The sequence below is a fragment of the Ursus arctos genome, unplaced genomic scaffold, assembly GCF_023065955.2.
Source record: "Ursus arctos isolate Adak ecotype North America unplaced genomic scaffold, UrsArc2.0 scaffold_11, whole genome shotgun sequence".
Lineage (NCBI taxonomy): Eukaryota > Metazoa > Chordata > Mammalia > Carnivora > Ursidae > Ursus > Ursus arctos.
The window spans coordinates 40,000,802-40,023,028 of NW_026622775.1; the positions used below are offsets into that span (position 1 = coordinate 40,000,802).

The 22,227-nt window shown below is 44.5% G+C and overlaps 1 protein-coding gene across 9 annotated transcripts in view; it reads left to right on the forward strand.

Annotated features, from left to right (window-relative positions):
- The window catches only part of FHIP1A (FHF complex subunit HOOK interacting protein 1A), a 241,752-nt gene that overhangs the window by 173,742 nt on the left and 45,783 nt on the right, over window positions 1–22,227 (forward strand). For all 9 annotated transcript variants that reach the window (XM_026499469.4, XM_057310119.1, XM_026499468.4 and 6 more), the window contains one exon: window positions 869–955. In XM_026499469.4, coding sequence (XP_026355254.2) covers window positions 869–955 — 87 coding nt within the window. The remainder of the gene's footprint in view (window positions 1–868; window positions 956–22,227) is intronic.

Genomic DNA, 22,227 nt, shown 5'->3' on the forward strand with positions numbered 1-22,227 from the left:
AAAGATGAACCTATTAGTTCCTTCCCTAATGTACACACAGAGAGAGATTATCAGTAATTTAAAGATCGAGCTTTACTTCCCTAGAAATTGCTTTTCACTTTATTGTTTGATTTTATTATTTTTTTTTTAAGAAAGAGAAGTAAAGCTAACAGGCATGGTTAAAGGCAGAGAAATGATATGTTTTGTGCTATATTTTGAAATCGAGACCATATACTTTTAAGATTTTTTTGTTTGGGGGTACTACTGAAATGATTACTCACAAAAGATATTAGTAAAGGCTTATTCATGCTAAATATATTTTAAAAGTCAAATATAGGAAGTGGTGTGCTTTTGGTAATGTTTTCTCCTTTTGAACAGAATCTTATTTTTTATGAAAGGATTTTTGAAGTGCCTTCCTCCTCAATATAAATGATTGGTAAAAACTGTATCTTCAACACAAATTCATTTTGCTAGCAAAATAAATGTATTGAATTGTCCACTTTGACAGTTCTACCTTTGTTTTTAATTAGGCGCAAGTTAATTGGGACATAGATGAAGTTATGGGGCAAAATTATACTTTATAGTTTGTTAATTTTAATTTATGAGTCCCTATACATATTCAGTCTATTTATTATCTGCTTTTTTTTTTAAGTTGAAACTTAGAATTACCAATTTTAAAATCTGAAAGTCCAAGCTGTTTATACTGGAATAAACTATCTGAAAAAATTACATGGTGGCTTGAAGTCTGGATTATTCTTTGACCATGGAATAAATGGCCAGAATTTGAATTTCCTTTTTGAATTTAGGATGTTCACAGAAATGTGTGATTTTAAGAAGTCCTAAAGATGAAACTCTTTGCCTTTTTCATGACTGCCTGTTTCTCTCTTAGGTGGCTCATCCTTTGATTCGCAGTCAGCTTGTCAATTATATTTACAATGGATTCTTGGTACCAGTCTTGGCTCCTGCTCTCCACAAGGTCAGTGATTGGCTAATGTGATCTTCTTTGTTGATGGTGCAACTGATGGAAACCGAGGAAGGTGACCAGTGTAATTGACTTGATGGTGACTTCAGCCTGATTCTTCTTGTTCCATTCATATTCCACAATTTGAAAGCAGATCTTTATGATGGTGACAGCTGAAGTCTGTTGGGATCTAGTTGGTGTCGTAGCACATGGCATTGTGAATGTCGAGTAAGATAGTCTACATGAAGATTGTCAAATGACTGTGACTCTAGTGTTTACGTCAGTTCACGGGGAGTAGCTCCTTGGAACTCTCCCTTAAGCTGTCCTTGGAGGCCAGGTCTGTCCTAGAGAGTGCAGGGCTTACCGTGGTGGGAAAGGGGCCGGGGTACCACAGGTCCTGTGGATTTGCTGTCTCCTTAATAGAACATAATTTTTTAAAACAATTTTGTGACAGCAAAAATTGAAGTGAAGCAAGTTAAGGTCCCAGCAAAGGTTGGCTGTCTCATTAGCACCACTCTGGATTCCTTATGATGCTCTCATTTTATAAAATAAATCAACTGATAGCTTTTCCATTGTGAGCTGTCAAGAGACACCCGTGGACATAGAATTTTTTTTTTAAATATTTTTTTATTATATTATGTTAGTCACCATACAGTACATCCCTGGTTTTTGATGTAAAGCTTGATGATTCATTAGTTGCATATAACACCCAGTGCACCATGCAATACGTGCCCTCCTTACTACCCATCACCGGCCTATCCCATTCTCCCACCCCCCTCCCCTCTGAAGCCCTCAGTTTGTTTCTCAGAGTCCATAGTCTCTCATGCTTCATTCCCCCTTCTGATTACCCCCCCTTTCTTTATCCCTTTCTTCTCCTACCAATCTTCCTAGTTCTTATGTTCCATAGATGAGAGAAACCATATGATAATTGTCTTTCTGTGCTTGACTTATTTCACTTAGCATTATCTCCTCCAGTGCCGTCCATGTTGTAGCAAATGTTGAGAAATCGTTCTTTTTGATAGCTGAGTAATATTCCATTGTATATATGGACCACATCTTAATCTAGTCATCTGTTGAAGGGCATCTTGGCTCCTTCCATGATTTAGCTATTGTGGACAATGCTGCTATGAACATTGGGGTGCATATGGCCCTTCTCTTCACTACATCTGTCTCTTTGGGGTAAATACCCAGTAGTGCAATGGCTGGATCATAGGGTAGCTCAATTTTTAACTTTTTAAGGGACCTCCACACTGTTTTCCAGAGTGGCTGTACCAACTTGCATTCCCACCAACAATGTAGGAGGGATCGCCTTTCTCCACATCCTCTCCAACAATTGTTGTTTCTTGCCTTGTCAATTTTTGCCATTCTAACTGGCATAAGGTGGTATCTTAGTGTGGTTTTGATTTGAATTTCCCTGATGGCTAATGATTTTGAACATTTTTTCATGTGTCTGTTAGCCATTTGTATGTCATCATTGGAAAAGTGTCTGTTCATATCTTCTGCCCATTTTATGATTTGTTTATTTGTTCCTTGCATATTGAGTTTGAGAAGTTCTTTGTAGATCTTGGATACCAGTCTTTTATCTGTAGCATCATTTGCAAATATATTCTCCCATTCCGTGGACTGCCTCTTAGTTTTTTTGACTGTTTCCTTGGCTGTGCAGAAGCTTTTTATCTTGACGAAGTCCCACAAGTTCATTTTATCTTTTGTTTCTCTTGCCTTTGGAGATGTGTCATGAAAAAGGTTGCTGTGGCTGATGTCGTAGAGGTTGCTGCCTATCCTCTCCTCTAGGATTTTGATGGATTCCTGTCTCACATCAAGGTCTTTCATCCATTTGGAGTTTATCTTTATGTATGGTGTGAGAGAGTGGTCAAGTTTCATTCTTTTGCATGTAGCTGTCCAATTTTCCCAGCACCATTTATTGAAGAGACTGTCTTTTCTCCACTGGATGTTTTTTCCTGCTTTATCAAAGATTAGTTGCCCGAGAGCCAAGGGTCCATTTCTGGGTTCTCTGTTCTGTTCCATTGGTCTATGTGTCTGTTTTTGTGCCAGTACCATGCTGTCCTTGTGATCATAGCTTTGTAGTACAGCTCGAAATCCGGCATTGTGATGCCCCCAGCTTTGTTTTTCCTTTTCAACAGTTCCTTGGCGATTCGGTGTCTTTTCTGGTTCCATACAAATTTAAGGGCTATTTATTCCAGTTCTTTGAAAAAATGTCATTGGTATTTTGATTGGGATAGCATTGAAAGTGTAGATTGCTCTGGGTCGCATGGACATTTTAACTATGTTAATTCTTCCGATCCATGAACATGGAATATTTTTCCATCTTTTTGTGTCGTCTTCAATGTCTTTCAAGAGTGATTTGTAGTTTCTAGAATATAGATCCTTTATGTCTCTGGTTAAGTTAATTCCAAGGTAACGTATGATTTTTGGTGCTATTGTAAATGGGATGGGTTCCCTAATTTCTCTTTCTTCAGTCTCATTATTTGTGTATAGAAATGCAACTGATCCCTGAGCATTGATTTTGTATCCCGCCACATTACTGAATTCCTCTATGACTTCTAATAGTTTGGGAGTGGATTCTTTTGGGTTTTCCATATAGAGTATCATGTCATCTGCGAAGAGGACATTTTGACTTCTTCTTTGCTGATTTGGATACCTTTTATCCCTTTTTGTGGTCTGATTGCTGTTGCAAGGACTTCTAGTACTATGTTGAATAATAATGGCGAGAGTGGGCATCCTTGTCGTGTTCCTGATCTTAAGAGAAAGGCTTCCAGCTTTTCCCCATTGAGAATGATATTTGCTGTAGGCTTTTCATAGATGGTTTTTATGAGATTGAGGAATGTACCCTCTATCCCTACACTCTGAAGGGTTTTAATCAGGAAAGGATGCTGTATTTTGTCAAATGCTTTTTCTGCATCTATTGAGAGAATCATATGATTTTTGGCTTTTTTCTTGCTGATAAAATTTATGACACTGATAGATTTGCGAATGTTGAACCACCCTTGCATCCCGGGGATGAATCCCACTTGGTCATGATGGATAATCCTTTTAATGTACTGTTGGATTCTATTAGCCAGGATCTTGTTGAGAATTTTGGCGTCCATATTCATTAGAGAAATTGGTTTGTAATTCTCCTTTTTGATGGGTTCTTTGCCTGGTTTGGGGATCAAGGTAATATTGGCCTCATAGAATGAGTTTGGTAGCTTTCCTTCTGTTTCTATTTTTTGAAATAGCTTAGGAGAATAGGTATTATTTCTTCTTTGAATGTTTGGTAGAATTCCCCGGGAAAACCGTCCGGCCCTGGAGTTTTGTTTTTTGGAAGGTTTTTTATCACTGTTTCAATCTCTTCATAATTAATTGGCCTGTTTAAAAAATCAATTTCTTCCTGTTTCGGTCTTGATAGTTTATAGGTTTCCAGGAAGCCCTCCATCTCTTCTAGGTTGCTTAATTTATTGGCATAAAGCTGTTGATAAAAGTTTCTAATAATTGTAAGGAGTTTTTCCTCACTGAGTAAAGGGACACATAGAGTATTTAGTTCAGAGAATCTTTGTCAAGTTATTAGAGTTGCCAGCCCTCACAGGGAGATAAGAAATAATTCATCACATGTTGTTTTGATGGGATGCCCACATTTCTCCATCTGGAAGTACCATTTCCGTGGGCTCTCATTTTACAGAATCAAAGATTCCCTTATTATGGCAACTTGAAGCTGTGGTAATGGGGCTTCAAGTTTAGAACAACAGGTCTTCAAAGAAGGTGTTCATCTTGTACCATTTACTGCCTTTTGCCTGTAGTGGCAGTATTTTCCAAAACAGCGTTCTTGATCTGACAGTGTGCTTTGTGTTCCTTCTAGGTTTAAGAGGTAATCTCAGATGTGGTTTGAACATCAAAATATGCATGTTTCTAGATGATTTTAGTGGTTTACGGGCACAGAGGAACCAAGTGTTGGGAATTAAATCTGTTTTGGAAAATATAGGACATATCTTGGGAAAATGCAGACCTCGTGTTTGCTCCAGGTTGTCCTTCTGTTAGTATCTTGCTGTCCTGGAGGTGAGGTGGATGTCTTGTCTGGAAGGTCTCTAAGCTCTGCACGGAGGAATTTTCTGTGACGGGATACAGCATTGCTGCTGAAATTCTTTGGTAGCCATTATCCATATACTCCCTCACACATTTAGACTTTCTTCCTCATTTAGTTCCATGCTTTTCCTCATTGACCAGTTGATATAAAATAATTTCCCAAGTCATTATTGTAATAGTGGTAATTATAATTATTATTTGTTCAGGATATTTTACATTATTATAATTACCATACCTTAATGTTACAAATATTAATGATAACTCTTTATCCGTAATTGAAGATGAGATCCATGTCAGAGACTGTTACGAGGATCCGATGGCCACTCTGTACTACTCCTTCACAGCACTAACCACAAGTGGAATCAAATCATTAGATGGGCAATAACTTGTTTAATGGCTGTCTCCACAGTGCTTTGCCTGCTTCTTGTGGGTAAGGTTCACACCCGCTTTGTTCACTGGGGTATCTCCAGTGCCAAGGACAGAGCCTTGGACTTGGGACGCCGAATAAACAGCACACAGGTGGAATGAGGTTTGCCCAAGGGCCGTGCAGCGTGCTGGCATGTGGTGCATTCCCGGGCAGTGGTTCACAGAGATTTTTAACAGCGCTTTACATATATTAACTAATATTGCTCTTTATTATGCCTGTAATTAAAATACGAGGTGTTTTAAATCATGAAGTTAAGAATATATCTTATTGTGAAAAAAAAATGCAGTCAGTGCTGAGTATGTAAAATGCAAAGGGAACATCACCATATTAGATTTGAATTTCCAGCCCCTAATTAAAATTCCCTAACTTTTATCCATTGCAGGCAATTTCTCCCGGGGCTATTTAGAGTCTAGGGAGAATATTTCCTCCCTAATTAATTTTTCTCCTTGCTCCCCAGTCTTTGTGTGTGTGTGTTTTAATCATTTAGAATGACAATTTTTAGGAAGGAGGCAGGGCAAGGGGGAGGGTGAACAGTCTCTCCTCTGACTCTTGGCTGTCTCAGTGGTTGATGAAGCAGGGAGCCTCCTATGAGTGGTAGGACAGGGGCCCCGAGACAGATGAGGAAAGAAGTCCAGAACTGGGTGTTTCTGGAGGAGTTCCTAGTGAGAGCATCGCCTCCTATAGCCTGTGTCCTCTCCTTTGCCATGGGAAGGGATACCTGGCAGTCTCAGGTCTACTACTGTAGGGGCTCCTGTCTAGATTTTTCATATTTTGTGTCCCTTGCCCTGGTAGAGGAGCCTCATTTCGTATCTTAAATAAATTTCCATTGTGTACTCTCTCAGCTCCCAGTTTATGCATGGCATTTTAGTTACTGGCCATCCCATCACTGTAGGCAGTCTGCAGAGGTGAACTCATTCTCTCCGTCTCATAAATAATAGAAATAAATTTGTACTCAAACATATTCCTACATCACAATCAATTTTCATAAACTATTTCCATAGCATTTCCTAACCAGAGATGAAGTCATTACGAAGGGTTGTGGGTAATGAGAGGTAGGGTGTGGGTGCTTGACAAGTGAAAGTTGTCTCTGCCATCCCTCTCCCCAGTCTGTGTGCATGGTGTAGTGTTCCCTCTGTGAGTCGTTCTGCTGCGCGCCTTCTCCATCCGACGTGGTGTGACCAGTCATTCTTCTGGGTTAGCACAAAGGCGTATTTGATTTTTTGCAAAGGGCTGCACAGTTTTCTGTAGTGTGGATATACTGGTCCATAGTCCCTTATCTACAACTCAAATTCAAAAAGCTTAGAAACCACCCCCCTTTTTTTTAATAATTCATATGGCAGCACAACCTAACCTTTGCTGAACTCATTTGGTGGCAAACCCTTACCTGAGCTGTCTTGAGGCTGTTTGGTTTTGTTCCGCTTGTGTTCATATTTGTATGTTTTGTGGAAGAAATAGTAATGTGTTTGATCGTATGAGCGCTGCCTTGGACCCGCTGGGTTAGTCAAACATGGCGGATGCACACATTACTTTTCTAAACTGTGAAAAGTTTGAATTCCAAGGTATGCATGGTCTCCAGGATTTAGAATAAGAAATTAGAGGCCTGCTTTGGACATTTAGGAAAGGATCAATTTTTGGAAATACGTTTAAAATCATGCTTTGTAAAAGTCACACTAGAAAAAATGATACCATGTTAATATGGATCATTTAGGAATGAGAACTAGACATAGATGTGGGCATCACGTTGTACAAAACGGGTTATTTATGACTTTCGACAGCTCTTAAACCAGCAAGAGCTAGTTCTGTTGTCTCTGTATGTTTAATTTATTAAAGCTAAATTTTCAAGGCTGAATATTCATCGGTATGGTTGTATTAGTCTGGGTTCTCAGAGAAGCAGATGCCAACATAGGGTTAAACGTGCAAGGATTTTATTGGGGAAATGCTTGTGAGAGAGAAAATAGGGAGCAAGGTGCGGAAGGCTGGGAGTTGACAGACTGCAATGCAAATGTGACCCCAAGTGAAGAAGAGGGAGAGGTTGGTTGGGAGTGTCCTAGAGTGCTGTGCAGTCTGAGAAAATCCTCCTCTGATCTCAGGGTTCTGGGACCGGCCGAGTCGGGCTCTGTGCTCAGTGGGGAGCCTGCTTGTTCCTCTGCCCCTCCTCCTGCTTGTGCTCTCTCTCTCTCTCAAAGAAGTAAAATCTTTAAAAAAAAAAAAAAAAGTGTGGTGTTTCAGTGATTTACTGCTCTGTGATAAACTACTCCCTAACTTAGTGACCTGAAACCACCATTTTTTAAAAAAGATTTTATTTATTTATTTTACAGAGAGAGAGAGAGAGAGCACAAGAAAGGGGAGCAGCAGGCAGAGGGAGAGAGAGAAGCAGGCTCCCCACTGAGCAGGGAGCCCAATGCAGGGCTCGATCCCAGCACCCTGGGATCATGACCTGAGCCGAAGGCAGACGCTTAACCGACTGAGCCACCCAGGCGCCCCTGAAATAACCATCTATTAGTATAAAGCACAACTCTCTGGTTCAGGAATTCAGGCTGGGCACAGAGAGGTTGGCTCATCTCCGTTCTGTGATACCTGGGACCTCAGCTGGGATGAGTATAGTGGATGGGGCCTGAATCTCTTGGGGCTGACAGCATGGATGGGTCTCTCTCTCCCTCCATCGCTCCCACCTTCTCTCCCTCAGTCCATAGTCTCTTCACAGGGTTGGCTTGGGCTTTCTCTAAACGTGGCAGCCTCAGGTACTTGGGCTCTTTTTTTATTTGTTGGGGGCTCAAGAGACAGGAACTAGAAGCTGTCAGTCTGGAATCTGCAACAGTGTCACTCCTGCCATATTTTATTATTCACGGTAGCAAAGGGTCCACCCTCTTTCAAGGGGGAGGACATAGACCCCACCTCTTGACAGTTGGAGTGTCAGAGAATTTGTGGGCAGGATTTCCATGGTTACCATCCCTAGGACTGAATGTGTTTGCAAAGGGTCAGAGAGCACTCTATGGAGAGGGCCACCTGACTAGAACCAGGGTTCAGGTGTGGGTCACAACCAACCTGAGACAGTGCCTGAGAGGAGGAGGCAAGGGAAGAAATAACCGACTTCATTCTCCTCCCTTCCTCGGGTCTCCTGCTGGACTCCCTTCGGGTGAACCCAAAGGGAAACCATATGGCAAGGGAACCATGGAAGAAGGTGGCCCACATAGGTCATTTGGGGCTCAGAGCAGGGTGGAAGGGGTGGAGAGTAGACACAGAGAGGCAGATAGAGGTGATCCAGCACGCTTATTTCCTAGCGTCGGCATTTCAGTGTTAATGAGTAGGTACAGTTGGCACCTGTGGTGTGTATTCAGATGTAGTGCTTACGATGCGGTTTAAAATTTTCTAGAAACACATAAGAAAGTCCACTTTTTATAGTTGCTAGTTACCGATTCTGTGTATTGATCCTTGTTCTCTGGAACCTGAGATCGTAATTAGACTTTAATGTGACAGGCAGATATGCTAACAACATACCAGATATAAATAAACAGTGAGGAACTCTCCAAAGCGCAGGTAACAGTCACCAGGTCCGCCTTGTTATTACCCGGTTCACGCAGAAGCAGGGGGTGCGGTGGAAGGGGACGAGACCATGGATCAGAAGATCTGAGCTCTTGTCCTGGCTCCTGGATCTACTGCTCTGTGGCCCCGTGCGAAGCTCTTAGCTTCTCCGAGGCTGTTTCCTGAGCTGCGCGGTGGGGATGGTAAGGTCTTCTTCCCCCCTTACAGGGGCTGGAGATCAAACAGGAGAGCATTCTGAAGATCGTGTGCTGTTATACGCAGAAGTGCTGTCGTCGCTACTCCAGGACAGATTCTGCCTCCTCACGTGCAGTAGAAGGATAACATCATTTGTCCAGAGACCATGTAGTGAGTGTGCGCCCGATGAAAAGCTCTCCGCCAGACCCTGTGGGGAAACGAAGTTGCCTGAAAACCCTCTTATCTCCAAGGGGTTTATAATCTGGGACCCAGGACACTGACAGAGTAACCACAAGAGGGACTAAAATCAGTGCTGTACCAGAGAAGGGAGCCAGGGAGGGTGGGAGCGGGGTGTGGGGCGGACACGGAGCGTCCGACAGAGAGAGTGACCTGAGTGACCTGGGCCGAGCCTTGAAGGTGAGCAGGCGGGGAAGGACGTTCAGGGAGCGAGCGCCCGCAGCAGTCCAGGCTTGGAGGAGTGCATTTTGGTAAAAGTACATCAAGAGGGCCGTGGTGTGCACGGGGGGCGGGGAGAGTGAGGCCTGGGAGAACACCCCTAACCTGACTCCCAGGGCTCGTGAGCATTTGCACCCGTGGCGAGCAGTTTCCGTGCAGAGGAGCGTCGGGGATGAGAGGCTCAGGACCAGTGTGGGGGTGACAAAATACAGCAGCGGGTTTGGGTGGCATTATGGGAAGTGTGGAGGGGAACTATAAAGAAAACAGAAAGGAAGGGGGTTTGGGAGAAGGGAGGGGGCTGAAGAAAATAAGGATACAAGGAACAAGGATCCTAAAGAGAAGGTATTATCCCACTCACTGGCCATAAAACCCTTCCAGACTACCTGAAAGGGATGACCAGCTCTTCCCTGGCTGAACCATTAAATGCATTTCAACGCTGTTGAAAAATATTGGGATTTTAAAGAATTGCTTTATTCTATTCGAGACTTCTGACTCCCTGGTGACCTCCTTTCCCCTTTGACGGCTACTCTGCAGACCCTTCCGGTTCTCCGGTAGAGTCTGTGGGCAACATGGACTTCACTTTCCCCCTTCCTGCCCCGAATACGGGCCTCCGCGGGTCTTGGTCTTCTGCTGGTCAACCCCGCGAGCAGCTGTCAGCTCTACACAGATGGCCAGCAAATCCTCCGCCCCTGGTGGCATCTCTGGCCTGAGTGACCTGCTGAGCTCCTCAAATTTAGAATATCAAAAGCCAGACTCTTAGCTTTCACCCCAGGCTAGCTTAGCATGTCCTCTGCACTTCATGATTTCCTAGTTGCCAGGCCTACATGCCCCATTGTTCTGGAGCCTTTTCTCTTACTCTCCCCTTCTATATACTCACCTTTTTCCATCGGGTTCTTTGGTCTGATCCTTCTGTTTCTTCTCCCAACCTGGTCACTGTCTCACCCACCTTGACCAGGGTTAGGTTTTGCTTGCCTGTCTTGTTGCTACCACTTCTGTCCTCAGATTGTCTTACATGTACGGCTGGGTTAAACTTCCCAAACAGATCTTTAAAGACATCACCCTCCCTCTGAAACCTCAAATGGCTCCCTTTCCTGCTATCTCCTCCGTCTGCACCCTGGGCCATGCCCCTTGCTCCAGGCCTTCCCCCTCCTTGCTTCAGGGCCTCTCCTATACTTAGTCTCTTTCCTTTGCTGGGAATTTTCTCTCCTACTTCTTCTCTTGTCGGGTCTTACTCTCTCTTCGAGGACCAGCTGAATTCCCGTCTCCCCCCTGACCCCCCGCCCCACTCCCGTGGCTGTCCCTGACATGGTGGGTTCCAGGCATCTCTCTTTTCTAGAATTTGCAGCTTAGCGTCTCTGTCAGTCCTTCAGCTCCGAGCATATGCTCCTTTCTATTGTTTGATGTGTTCTTGGTTTTTGATTCTGTTTCCCCACCTCCATCCTGAAACCCCTAGAAGAGTCTATACCTGCAGTTCCCAAGCCGTGTGCCAGGGCTCGGCGAGATACTCTCAGTCTATGAGGGAAGGACAGTGACGTCTGTCAGATACCACGGGAATTACTGGCTTGAAATTGCTGAGTTTCAGCATCGTCTGTACATTCCTTTCAATATGATGGTGGTTTTGCAAAGCTGAGTGTTTGTTGGGTGCCTTGCGTAAAATCGAGTATCACATGACAGCGCGGAACAAGGAAGGAGGTTGGCATTGTCCAGTCTGATTCCGAGGTCGAATGTCGACCAGGAGTTAAGTCGTGAGGACTTCAGTACGTGTTACGTTGTTTGGACTCAAATACTTAATAAATGGATGGTTGTGTGTTTCGTCTGGCTTAGAGGTGCAGTGAAGAAGTTACTGATACGCTGAAAGTGCCACGGACTGAGAAAGTTCTATAGCCTCTGTGTTGTATGCTTTTCTATGCCCTTGGAGCAGGGTTTGGCAAACTGATCTGTGGGCCAGATCTGGCCTGTGGCCCGTTTTTGTATCTGAGAGTTAAGAACGGTTTTACATTTATCTGCAAATGAATGGATAAACAAAATATGGTGTAAACATACCATGGAATGCTATTGAGCCTTAGAAAGGAAGGACGTTTGATACATGCCAGCACGTACATGGGCCTTGAGGACAGTATGCTAAGTGACATAAATGAGTCACAAAAAGACAAAGGCTGTGTGAGTCTACGTATATGGAGTCCAGATGGTAGTCAGACCCATAGAGATGGAAGGTGGAACCGTGGTTGCTGGGCGAGGGGAGCAGGAGAGTTTATTGGGCATCGACTTTCAGTTTTGCAAGGTCAAAAGAGCTCCAGAGAGAGACTGCACCACACTGGGAATGTACTTAACTCTATCGAACTGCACACTTAAACAGTCAGGATGGCAAAGTTTATATTTTATGTATTTTACCGCAATTTTTTAAAAGACTTTTTTTTTTTAACCTTTTTCATAGATTGTTTTTTTTAAAAAAGGAGTATATGACAGAGACTGGATACAACTCACAAAGCCTAAAATATTTACTGTCTGTCCCTTGACAGAAGTAGTTTGCTAACCCCTGCTCTAGGGCCAGCATGGTGTCCCATGTATTTTTGAACTTGGTGATAATACTGGGCTGAGAGAGATGGCCCGGAGAGAGGGTCCTCAAGTCCCTTTCTTTGGTGCTGGCGGCGGTGGTGTTTTGAATGTGGTGATTGGACTGTGTTGTGGCAGATAGAAACGGAAGTGAGGCGGGCTGGTCGGCCTTCTCACTAGCTTGGAAGAATCTTGGTGCAGGTGTGTTGTTTAGGGCTCCTGGGCGGGCAGGAGACCGGTAGACCGTTGGCAGTAGCAGCCAAAGATGGCCTCAGTGCCTGCCCTGACCCCAGCAGGGTTAGAAAGGGGACTAGCAAGGCGTTTGGAGGGGAAAGGGTACATGAATAGCATCCTGGGCTCAGTCATATTATTTTGGTCAAAAATCTTGTGACCTAGTATGTTCTTCTGTTTTGTGGGTTCCTTGGCTCCTTTATTTGGAGACTGTTAGGAAATTGGGGCAGAAGTTTGGGGCTGTTTGTAGTCATTGGAGGCGGAGACATTGAGGGGGGAGTGTGCTGAAGGGAGAGAGGGAGGGCAGGGAAAAGTCATTAATGACACACCATCCTTTCTTGCAGGCAGCTCACAGACACTCGCAGTGATAACCTGTGACCTCAAAGAAAGCCCGTACCTTTTATTTTTATGGTGAGCAGGCTGCTGTTTTCATTCAGCAAGTTATTCCAGACAAATATGCTTGGAAAAATAGAAGCAAAATATCTACCAGAAAACCCAATTTTCCCACCATCTCTTGTGCGCTAAAGCCATGCTCGAACCATCTACCCAGGTAGAATGATTCCAGCCATTTCCTTACAGGCTTGTGCGCTGGTGTGCTCCAAGCCACCGTGGAGCCCATTTGTTTTACAACCTTGTCTTCTAAACACACACATGCATATTCATGACCTGTATCCTGTGAATTCAATAATTCATGGCTTATTGACTTAGGGTGTTGGATGGAAGTTTTCTGGGGACTGCGGAAGATGGAAATTGTGAGAGGCTGGGAGCAGCCCCACTTGTGAGTCACCCATTTGCTCTTAGTGTGTCTGTGGGTTGGGTGGGCTGGGACCCCTGTAGAGCCCAACTGGGCTCTCATTAGCGAGGGATGTTTTTGACTTTTATACTTGGTGACACTTGTGACTGAAGGTTTTAAGAGCAATTAAAAACCACCTTCAAATGATCACCACTGCTACATGTTAATGAGCTGTAATTGGGTGCTGAGTTGACGGGAGGCGCGGGCTGACCTCTTAGGTCCCGTACTGTTTTTAGTCTCCAGGGCAGAGTGGGCAGAGCAGCCTGTCACTTAGCTGTCCCTTCGCTCCATTTCTCCTGTCCACCCTTCTTCACGCATCTCTAGTCTGGGAGATGGTGGAGGGGCTTCTGGAGCGGCCGGAGCCTAGAGACCAGTGCCCTGCTCGCTCTTGTGGCCCACTTCCCGTTGCATTTCTGGATGCCCAGCACATCACTCTGCTGTCATCTGCGTCACTTCCCGATGTAAAACACGTTGAAGTTTTATGTCTGGTTCCAGTAATGCTGTAAACTTCACCGATCAGGGCATTCCTTTCAGTGGGAAATGGGAAAAAAGAAGGCATCGAAAACATGGAATTCGGATGCCCTCTTGGCCCTGGAATTTTAAGATTTTGTTTTTCAAATGTGGTGGTTCTTTGCTAAATCTGTTACAGTGTCCCTTGAGTTATGGAGCTCTGAACCAGGCCCCAGCTCTGGGGTGAACCGTATGAAAAAATGTAGTGGGATAATATTTTGGTCTCTCCATTTCATATTTCTACTTATGCATTTCAGTAATCTTTTTATTTATTTATTTAGTTTTTTATTTTATTTTTGTTTGTCAGAGAGAGAGAGAGAGAGAAAGAGTGAGCACAAGCAGGGGGAGTGGCAGGCAGAGGGAGAAGCAGACTCCCCATTGAGCAAGGGGCCCAATGCAGGGTTTGATCCTAGGATCCTGGGATCGTGACCTGAGCCGAAGGCAGATGCTTAACCAACTGAGCCACCCAGGCATCCCAGTAATTTGCTTTTTAAAACCCATTCTCTACATTATTGACCCAAGTGTCCAATCACTGAAGGCTCTAGAATATTATCCTGCCCACCGCCCCCAGCCCTGGTCTGTTGTTGTTGTTGTTGTTGTTGTTTTTTGCTGGTTGCTTATTCCTCTTCTTGTAATGATGTTGAACTATACTTATTCATATGGAACTTTGTTTCTTACCATGCCTGGAGTAAACCAGTCACTTAAAATGATTCTGTCCTCCACCATGCCGAAAGCCTACCTGTGCGCCCACCCGGCCCACAGACCGCCGGTCTGGCGTGAAGTGCAGGGGTCTCAGGGATGCCCTAGAGAAATGAGGTCACTCCTTCTAGAAGCTGCTGCTCTTGCCTCACAGCCTGAGGCAGGCTCCGGTGGTGTCAGGGCAGGGAGACAGGTATTCCCTTCGGGGCCATCTGGCAGCTGGGGAAGCCGCGCGCTGCGGATGCTTGAGCTCGGCGGGAGAGCTCGATGCACCTGCCGCCGTCGCCAGCTTCTGTCATAGCATGGTGCTCCCTGCCTGATGCTGGGGGTCCGGGTATGACTGAGGAGCTGGGGTGGCGGTGGCGGCGGCCCTCACAATCATGCTGCCTCCTCGGTCACCCTGGATTTGGGTAGGAGAGTGCCGCGGAAGCCGAGAGGCCAGATGCAGGGATCGCTGTGGTCTGTCAGTAGTGGCAGGTGAATGACGTAATTAAAAGGCCCGTCCTGTCATGGGCCTGCAGCTATGTGACACGGATCGGCAGTAGTGTTCTGGAACTTGGATTGAAGAAATCATATCAAGCAGGCCAGCTTCAGACAGCCTCAATTAATAATTGCTCTATCCAACAAGAGGCAGCCTTTAAATAGACCTGGAAGATTTTAGTGACACTCATGAGAGGCTTTGGCTTGGAAATCCTTGATTTATTAATTGAGAACTGAAGGTGAGTGTGTGCCATCTAATACAGTCAATTAATGCATTATATTTGATTCATACAATTTGGGGAAGCAATCTAGCTTAACATTTCAAAAAATGGGTCTTGAGGCCAGAGAGACCTTACTTTGAGTTCTGGCTCTTTGCTGCTTAACCAGCAGCGTGACTGGTGAGTACCTCCGTCTATGTGTATATATTACCTATGGGGAAAACAGCACCTACCTTTGTGGGCTCTTGGGAAGACTAAGTGAGGCACTGCATTTAAAGTGCTTATTGTCTCCGGCACTTGGTGCTACACACCTATCGCCTTTTAACTCCACCTGCTGGATCTCTGAAATGACACATCCCTCCCATGACACTGTGTGTTACTGGACAGGGAATCTTGTACCAGTTTTAGTCACCGGTATTTTGACGTTAGATCCTATGTTGATTGTTCCTTCACACATTTCCATCTCATAGCCACACATTTGGATTTACCCTTTCCTTCTTTCTCTCACAATGTGATGTCGATTCAGTCGTACCTAGAATTCTTTGCCTGCTTATTCTGATTCTCAGTGCTGGAGAGTCCCAAGCGTAAGTGTGCAGAGTCACCTGGGAGCTTCTTACTCTCGAAGTCCGGAGTCGCCGGATCTGACTTACTAGGTAGGGCTGATGCTTGCCCTGTTAGCCAGCAACCAGGTACTCCGTGGACCACGCTGGGTGATTGTACTGATCTCGGCCCTTCTGCTGGGACACTGGCTACTTATGCTCTTTCACTGGACGGGGATTCCAAAGACAAGGGTCCCAGTTTTAGGTGTGATCTCAGGGGGCTTCCCCTGGTTAAGGGTCCTGTTTTTTCATCCCTGGTGATCCCTGGGCTGGCAGCCTGCCAAGCCCGGTGAGCGTTAGGTGAAGAGGCAGGGAACAGTGCTTTGGGAAGCCGCGAAGCTTTCCCCAAAGAGCAAAGGCATTCAAAGGGGGATTCGGTCTATCCTGCCTCCCTCTGGTGGGAGCTGTTTTAGCCGTCAAAGCAGATAGCATAAGTCAAAATATGTACGCATCACTTCCAGACTTAGTAGTCGTAGCATCTGAAGGTGAGTAGTGCAAAGACATTGTTGAGTTCTTGTGTCTGGGTTCCAAGAATGCGTTTCTGCTCCCTAGCGTGTGTAGAGTGTTCGATTGTGAGAAGTACCTCCCATTGTTCGGGATGTTGGACACGTGCCATTATTTATACTGTGAAATTAACTCTGCTCTCCTGTGTAATACTGTGAAGATACGTGTGCAGTGATATCGGCACCACAAAAACGCCTTTCACATGGAAATGCGGTCAGCTTGGCAGTAGGGAAACTGGCCACACACTGGTGTTGTGTGTATTACAGAGTCTTATAAGGCGTCATCGTTGTACTGCCGACTGGGTCCCCCCAGATGCCCTGGTGCTGTGGGCAGAAGGGCATGTGCGTGCTCCCTGTAATGAGAGGTTACACGGCAGAGATGGGGTTGGCAGATTTTCTTCATTTCACTGTAACCGTTATTACTTTTCTTTTCACTTCCCGTATTCTAGGTTATTTTTTATTTTTTTAAAGATTTTATTTATTTATTTGACAGAGATAGAAACAGCCAGCGAGAGAGGGAACACAAGCAGGGGGAGTGGGAGAGGGAGAAGCAGGCTCATAGCAGAGGAGCCTGATGTGGGGCTCGATCCCATAACGCTGGGATCACGCCCTGAGCCGAAGGCAGACGCTTAAACGCTGTGCCACCCAGGCGCCCCTGTATTCTGGGTTATTAAGTGGAAAGATGACGCACACAGGCGTTTAGATCCATATACAAATATACTTTTCCCTTCATCAGTATATAGAAAAGCCGAAGAGAGTAGATTGTTTATCCCAGAGGTATCCCTTGTGGATCGGCTGTGGAACATAATGAAATGTCTAGTGTTTGATGTGGAAAGCCTCTGAGAATGTAGGAATAGATTATAACAGAAGCTATCGGAACAGTCACTTTTTTTTCTAAAGAGAATCTTATAATTAATATCTAAGGTCTAGCGCTAAGTTCCCAGCCTATGGAACCACTGTGTCTTTGAGTATTTTGCAGACTTGGGGGGGCCCAGGTAGGTCACGTGGTAAGCCGAGACCTAGGCATACCGTGAAGTGAATGGAAACCCAGCTCTTTCCTCTAGTTTTGTATATTCACAGAGCAAATAGTGACCTGGCAATGGGATCCACGCCCAACGCCGGCCTCTTGGAGTCCCGGGGGCATCCCTGTCTTTACAATGCTGTGTCTAACGCTGTGCCGAAACAAAAAACCAAACACTGGTCGGAGTAAACAGACGTAAAATAGAGAACAAAGAGGAAGGCCCATTTACTCATTGACATAAACTTAGGCAATGGCGGTGTTGGGGTGACTAGGTTCTTTGCGAGGGATTTAATATGGTGTGAACTTTAGAGTCAGGCTGCCAGGGTCGATACCCCAGCCCCACCACCTGCCGGCTGTGTGCCCTCGGGAGCACTTCCGACTTCCCTGACCGGTTTCCTCCTTTGTAAAAAGCGGGTGCCATAATAGTGCTTCTCTTACAGGACCTGGAGGACTAAGGGGGTTGATATTTTACAGTGTTGCCTGGCACAGAGTTAGTGGTTGGTATGTGTTAATTCTGTTATTACTTTTTAAGTCCTTGTTAGGTATTTGCTGGAGAATCATAGTTTTAGATCACCAGGTAGCTCTTTCATTAATCGGTAATTTATAAAATTTGGCATTTTCCCAGGAGGGAATAGGCAGAGAACCGTGGGCATCCAAGTATAGGAGAGAGAACTCGGAGGCTAGCCTTGGCAGAGCCCAGTTATCTGAATGTTTTCCCAGGCTAACCCTGAACTTCCTCCCATCTCCCTCCCCACAGACGGACTACTCCAGCTGTCTTGGACCATGTGCTGTATATCCAGTATGAACTGGGTTTCCACTTAATTGCCAGTGCTTATGGCTTTCCTTTCCTTGAGATACCTTTCTCTTCCATCTATACTTATCTAAATATTTCTCATCCTCCAGCGTCCCGAACACATGCCACCTCCTTCTGAAAATCTTTCTGATCAAGCCAGGCATAGGCAATCCCTCTTCACATCTTTAGAATTTTGTTGGTATCACTCACGTGGCACTTAAAGATTACCTTGTACGATCATTATGCGTTTACTGTGTCTTACCTCTCCTACCAGGTGGCAAATGTCATGAGAGTAATGACTATATGTATTTATTTTTATGTCCATTTATCGTGCAAATATTACAGCAGCATGTCTAGCACACTGCCTTGTCCATACAGGTATTTTGCTGTTTTCTGAGTAAGCGAATGTTTGGACATAGATATGGTGACTAGGTAGTGATGTGTGTGTGAAGCAAATGTGAGGGAGAGAGGGGAGAAAGGTAAGGGGAGATTACGTAGTAGGAGCTGTGGGGGGTCTCGTCGGGCTGATGAACTGATGTTTGACAGCCAGCACTCTGGGGTGGCATGGAGTGGGAACAGAGTGAGGTGCTTGAGGGGAGGGGTGTTTAGGGTCGGCCAGACATGGCTTTCGCTGAAAATGAGATACCTCTTATTTGTTGCGGAAGTCCACTATGGGAATGACCAGATTTGAGACAGATATTGGTGGAACAATGTAAAGGAAGATACGGAATTTTCTAGAAAGAAGCAGAAGGAAAATGAATAAAAAAGTATTACTCAAGCATCAGTGATGGTTCTAAGATTCATATTTAAAATGTGCTCTCCACATCTAGAATTGACATCGTCCAAAGTGGGAGAACTTTTCTTTATTGTTTTTGGCTTGAGTTGCCTAGGAGCTGCTATCATGATAAAAATATTTGGCAGCATATCATTTTCATGGGAATTTATCAAGACATTCAGCTCTCTGGATAAGCATGTGTGATATTTACATTTGTGATACATACTTTAATAGAACTAGTAGGTTTAGTTGTCCAATTTTTTTTTTTGAAGATAGCATTCTCTCAGAATTTACGAAGTTTATAACTTTGAAATGTGTTAGATTTCAGTTTTGTAGAGGAGCTCTGTGTGGAGCAAAGGTGAGGCACTCCTTTGTCTCCATGTCCTTATTTCCTGGGGGAGGTGTCAACCCAATGCTCGGCACCCAGCAGGTGTTCTAAAAATGCTTGTCAGTAAATGAATTAATAACATCTTAGTTGAAACAAATTTCACAGACTGGCTAGATTTCGTGAAGCGGATCCTTTGTGTGTGAAGTTCTTCCCAAATCTAAATAGAGAGATCGAATTGGAGATAGGAACATAGTATGTTATATACACTCACAGAATTTTAGTACTAGACACAATCCCACAGACTGTCTAGTCCCAACTCCTCATTTTTCCGATAAAGACATTGAATACCAGAGAGGTTAAGTGACTTGCTCAGGCTTACACAGCTGATTACTGGCCAAGCTTGGACCAAACCCAGAACTGCAGGTCTAGAGGCTTCAGTATCATCATCTCTTTCCATTACCTTCCTTGGAAGTAAATCTTAGTTCCATGATTCCTTCCCTGGCGTAAGTTAACTCCTGAGCTCCCAGAGCAGAATTTAGAAAAAATTCTCCTTATGCCTTTAATTGCAAAACAGATTTCTTTGAGAGCAAATCCCCTTTCTTTCAAGGCTCCCGCGTAATCAGGTGCTGCTTGGGTGCGCCCATATTAATTTTTGATGTCCTGCTTGAGTTTCTCCTCCTGGTAAGTCTGCTCTAAAAGGAGAGCTTGCACCATCTAGTGGATCCAGGAGGAGGCTCTCGGGTTTAATTTTTTGGTGGCCCTACTTTAAAAGGAAGAAAGGAATGGTATTTTTATCTGTAGATTCTCCCATGGAACCCTTTATTCATATCATGAGAGTGAGGTCGGCAGCCCAGAATGCTGTTCGGATCACTGTGTACCTCACAGTGTAAAAGCAGGACAGGCGGTTGACCATGCTTCTTCTTCCTTTTTTTTAATGGCGGAAGGAGGGTAAGGAAGAGGGTATTATATCAACCTGTTTTTTCCAACCAGTACTTGGATTCTTCTCCTCATTAATTCAAAACATTGACTCTTCTATAATGGGTCTTCCCATAATAGTTGGGAATTAGTCAAGTCCTGCTTTTATTCTTGGGAAATTCTCTAGTACTCATTTGAACAATTAACTAATTGAGTAATGTGCAGTATTCTACTATCCAGTTGGATAAGTGAAGTTTTTGGAAGCTTCCACATTACTCCTTTATTTTCTCTAATAGAAATTTTAAATCTTTTCTCCAGCTCTGCACAATAGTTACTTGGTGTGGCCGGTGGGAGAAGATGGCATAATGGCTCAGGCAGGATAATTTGATGACTGCATGGGCTGCACGGTGGGGGGGGGCGGGTGTCTCACAACTGACTCGCCCTGTGATCTGAAATGCTCCTTTACCTCCTGGGCCTGAGTTTGCTTTGGAAGGAATGTGATGCTCAGCAAAAACCAGGTTTTTTTTGGGTTGTTTGTTTTTGTTTGTGTTTATGTTTATGTTTTTGTTTCGTTTTGCTTTTACTTTTGTTACTTCCTCAGCTGAAATATCTTAAAAGGCATCTTAGCACCTGCGTAGCGTAGGCGTCCTTGGGACAGTGATCCTCACCCTGGTGCACATCAGAATCCACAAGGGAGGCCTGGCCCCACCCCTGGAGATTCTGATTTACCTGGACCAGATGGGGTGTGAACATGGCTATTTTTTTAAAAGCTCTCCAGGTCATTCTAACATAGATTCAGGGTTGAGAACCACTGCTATATGATGTCCTTGAAAATGTGAGTCATTGGATTCCAAGTCAAGTTGAACATTGGAGATCTGTGTTTGAAATCCGTTGTTCTCCTTGTACTGTATTGGGATTGTACTGAGGTCGTCACTGCATCTAAAAGACTCCATTTTAGCACCCCCAACTGGTGCTGGTGGGGTCAGTTTTGGTGTATGGTTGAGGTCTGAGGAATGGTACTTTCTGGGGTAGCCAGGAGCAGTGAGGGCCAGAAGTTAATGCTTTTGGGGGTGGCAGTTTAATGTATTAGTATAATTGTCCTAATCTTAGGCATTGTTTCTATATTGTTGGCATGTGTCCAGTGACAGTAGGAAAGTTGGTGTTTCACATTACATCTTTTTTTTTCTCTGAAGAGCATTTTCCCCTCTCTTGTTGGCTCAGTAATCAATTTCAGCTCTTTCAGTGGTTCCCAGGAGAAAGGTGCTCAGGGAGTTCTTCGGAGAAGCTGTTTCCTGGAGTGAAGTCCCGACCTGTGACTGGGAGCAGCTGGCTTCTGAGAAATATAACTGAATGAGTTGGAGGAGGGATGGAGGGGTAGAAGGGCAGGGATGGGCATAGATCCCCCAGAATGCCGTAACTCAGCTCTTACAATGGGAGATAGTGTCTTTGACCTTAATCAGCCCATAGAGTTGATCCAGCTATTCAATTTCCAAGTATTTTTGCTAGGAGTTTAGAGGGCAGGGGACAAGAATGCCAATGAATCATTAGAATTCTAATCTTGGCTTCTCCTCAAAATAGTACAAAGAACATGAAATTTGGTAGCAGGCAGACCTGGTTTCCAGAGACCCTGGTCTGTGCCGCTTACTCTGTACTCTGGGGGCAAGTTTATGAGCCTCACGTTTCTTATCTGTGAAACGAGGACCCTAACGCCTACTTTGCAAGGCCAAATTGAATGAACTCAGGTAATGTGTATGAAGCACCGTAGAGCGTGGCACAGAGCCGGGACTCTACAATTGGTAGCTATTTCTGGAAATAGTATTAATAATAGTAATAATGAATGATAATTATAAAAATAAACGATTTTTTTCCTCCTTTGGAAATGGCACCTGAGACATAAGTAACTCATGGCCTGTGTGTCCAGTTGTCCTTCGAGGGGGCTGAGAATGGGGTGGGAAGTGGTATCGGCAGAGGCTCGGGCTGGGAAAGGTGTGCTCAGAATTCTCATTCTCACCTAATCAACATGTTATCATTTAGTCTCATCACACGCTAATTCCTTAAAAATGTAGTTGCTCCCTAGAAGAGTTGATTTCACTGATCCTTCATCCTGTGTATAGCTTGCTTGTTTACCTCAGAGAGGGTAGAATGTAGATCTTTATTTAAACAGTGTGGATGGGGCTTCTGGGTGGCTCAGT